The sequence below is a fragment of the Epinephelus moara genome, chromosome 18 (genome assembly GCF_006386435.1).
Source record: "Epinephelus moara isolate mb chromosome 18, YSFRI_EMoa_1.0, whole genome shotgun sequence".
NCBI lineage: Eukaryota > Metazoa > Chordata > Actinopteri > Perciformes > Serranidae > Epinephelus > Epinephelus moara.
Window position 1 is genome coordinate 32,426,611 of NC_065523.1, and position 3,045 is coordinate 32,429,655.

Sequence of the window (3,045 nt, forward strand, 5' to 3'; positions counted from 1 at the left end):
AAGCACCCTGAGACACTGCATTTTAGCACCGGTCTCTTCAAGCGCCGCTCTTGAAAAAGCCCAGTCTGCTCTGATTGGTCAGCATTCCAGGTCTTCCACACAAGCCCCCAGGAGCAGTGCTGGGCTTTGAAGCCAATATGACATGGACAGTGAAATTCTATAGTGTGCTAACTTTATGGGCACAATGATGAGGCAGATCTGGGTAATTTTACACCCGGGAAGTTTAACATTTTGGCTTCATATGCCACTCAGCAACTTTCATGGGAATGAACGAGGCCCCAGCCACTCCACTGTATCCAGTTCTCTTTATACATCCATGCTTTCGCATCTTGGCATCTATGCACCATCACTGCAGCCGGGGAATGAGTTTAACAGAGAACAGCTGTACTTTCAATCTTAAAAAAATCAGCAATTAAATCTTCTAAACACAACTAAACAAGTTCCAGCAATGCCAGGTCCAGGTCCAGCAGGACTATGATCCAGAATCAGGGATAAATTAACAAGATCAACAACCAAGATAAGCTGCTACATAATGTAAACACTTGGAGTAGCGTGCCTAGAGCATATGACCACCTTCAGAAATCCATCGTGAGGGAGTATTCAGACGGAGTTTCTTGCTCACAGGGATTACTTTTACATACGTTTACCTCGTTCACAACTATAATATGGTAATAAATAAGGATGTGTCAAGTATTCTTACTTTGGACTGTCCTTTTGCTCAAGTATGAGCTCAGTCCAACATCAACATGACTTTTCTTGCCCAGCGAAAAGTGTCCTTGACTAAGACAATCAATAGTTTTGTTCTAGGCAGGATTTTGCATAATTTGATTATTGACCTAGAGAAACAAACAAAACAAAAACAAAAACCTTTGTAGTGGCTGAACAGCTACAGAATGTGCAGATTTTTACTGTTTCTTAATGTGACCATAATCAGCCCACCTTTAATTCTGTCTTTATGATGCATTGCAGTTTGAACACTTGTTAGAGCCATCAGAAATAAAATGCTGGCAGGGAGAGTGGCCCAACAAACATAAATCGACATAGGTATTCTTTCAAATGATCCAGTATGTGAGAATAATTAAACTAAGTGCTTTCCATTATGTTGCAAAAGAACATCGTGCCAAATGGACGTATTAATCCATGCACATTGGGTTATAGATGTTTTACTGCGGTGTCTAGCCATTGTTATTTTCATATCATTATGCAAATTCTCTGTTTAATTTGTCTGCCTACTCAGATCAAGGTTGTGGAGTTAAGGATTAATTAATCTTTATATGATAGTTGGATGATTTTTAAGACTTTTTAAAGATTTTTAAGAATACCTATGATCTTAATTTCAATATACAAATGAGAAATTTGCTTCAAGTATGCTAAAACGTTTGTTTGCTTCAAGCATTTTACATGTATACTTTTGGTATGCCAAGGAAACAAGTTCAGGAAGTTTCAGTGGCAATATTCAATCCTAGAGTCACTCATATTTAATTTATTGCCAGCATTTTCTACTAGGAAGGGTGCAGACATGCAAGAGTCAAGTCTCCTCTGCCTCTTCCTTTCATCTGCCACGATGTTTTTGGGACCTTTTTTTACATTTATATTGTATTTTTTTTAGGCAGGCAGGCATTTGTGGTAAGACAACATGAAAAACTGACAGGTTTGCATTATTTAGTTATATAAAAATTGGTTGGTATAAAAAGTTTCAACAATGAACCCAATGTATTTACAGTCTCCAAAGTATTATTGTGAGTTGAGGTATAAACTGTTTTCTTGTAACGTTTTGGTCTCATCTAATTTTCGTTGTACAGGGTGTGAGGTAAACTGTGTAGTGGGAATTCTGTGGAGAAACATTACACAAGAAACTTCTCTTAATCAAAACTAACTTTTCAGTCAATATGAAGAGATGGGCGTCTGAGACCAAATAGCCCAGGTGTAGCGGCTGTGTTGGAGCTAGATTTAATTAAGTGTCTCTTTCAGTGTTCGCTGTATGAGGAGAAAAAAAGACTGTCATGATGCATTTACTCTATTCCATCTCACAGTGCGGGAGTCCACTGGGTAAACCTGTGAGTGTATGTATACTGTACGTGTGTGTGTGTGTGTGTGTGTGTGTGTGTGTGTGTGTGTGCGTCTGCCAGATCATAAAAAGTAAACCCAGGGGAGTAAACAAACACATTTACCTCAATCTATCAACTGTAATTAACTGCATCTTCGCTTTTAAGCAATATAACTGAGCATCAAACCAATTCAGCTGGCATTAATTTTGATACATGATTGTGAACAGTCAGTGCTGTGGAGGTAAAATGCTCATGATTGTACACTAACACTGAAAATTGGTCTGCAAGGGTGAAATTGCGAAGCTGAGAGGTTTGAGAAACTGAGTGATTATATATTTTATGGAGAATAAGTAAAGTTGACTCTTTAAAGGGCGTCAAGTGTCAGCACATCAGAGGCCAATTAACATCAAACAGACCAAAAAAAAAAAAAATTTAAATTTCAAAAAACAGTGTCTGTGTGTGACTGTGTGATCATGCATTTATGCGTGCATGAATGGGTAATGTGGTATTTGATTGTACACAGATTAAATCAGCTCCTACAATAGTGCAGTCTACTTAAAGGGCACTCTGTTGCCAAAAGTTAGGATCACACATAACTTATTCAAAACTCACTGACTACGGGCTATTAATTTCAAATAAAATAATCCATCACTGCACTGCAGGTGCATGAAGCTGTCATAAATGTTTTGTGTTGTGTGTTTTATCTCTGCATTTTCTATTAAATGACCATTCACCAAGTACCGCCCCCGGACACAGACTGGCTAATCATAACGTAGCATCAGGCCGGCTCAGACCAGGGTCCGACAACAACACAGCTGTGCTCCATTGACTCTATGCAGTCGTTTCAGATTTCCTTCATTTTCAGGCTGGTTTTGTGGATTTGGAGCTAAATGTTGTGCCTGGGGCACGTCGTGTATTAATGATACTCGTTACCTGGAGAGGTTGGAAAAAGATATACGTTTCTTCCCTGTTCCAAAACCAAAATCAAACCCTGAAA

At 38.8% G+C, this 3,045-nt stretch overlaps 1 protein-coding gene across 1 annotated transcript in view; it reads right to left on the reverse strand.

Annotated features, from left to right (window-relative positions):
- Window positions 1-431: 431 nt before the first annotated feature.
- Window positions 432-3,045, reverse strand: part of LOC126406168 (meiosis inhibitor protein 1-like) — a 59,850-nt gene continuing 57,236 nt past the window's right edge. Inside the window, exon 24 of the mRNA XM_050070345.1 lies at window positions 432-472. Within this exon, the coding sequence (XP_049926302.1) occupies window positions 432-472 (41 nt within the window). The remainder of the gene's footprint in view (window positions 473-3,045) is intronic.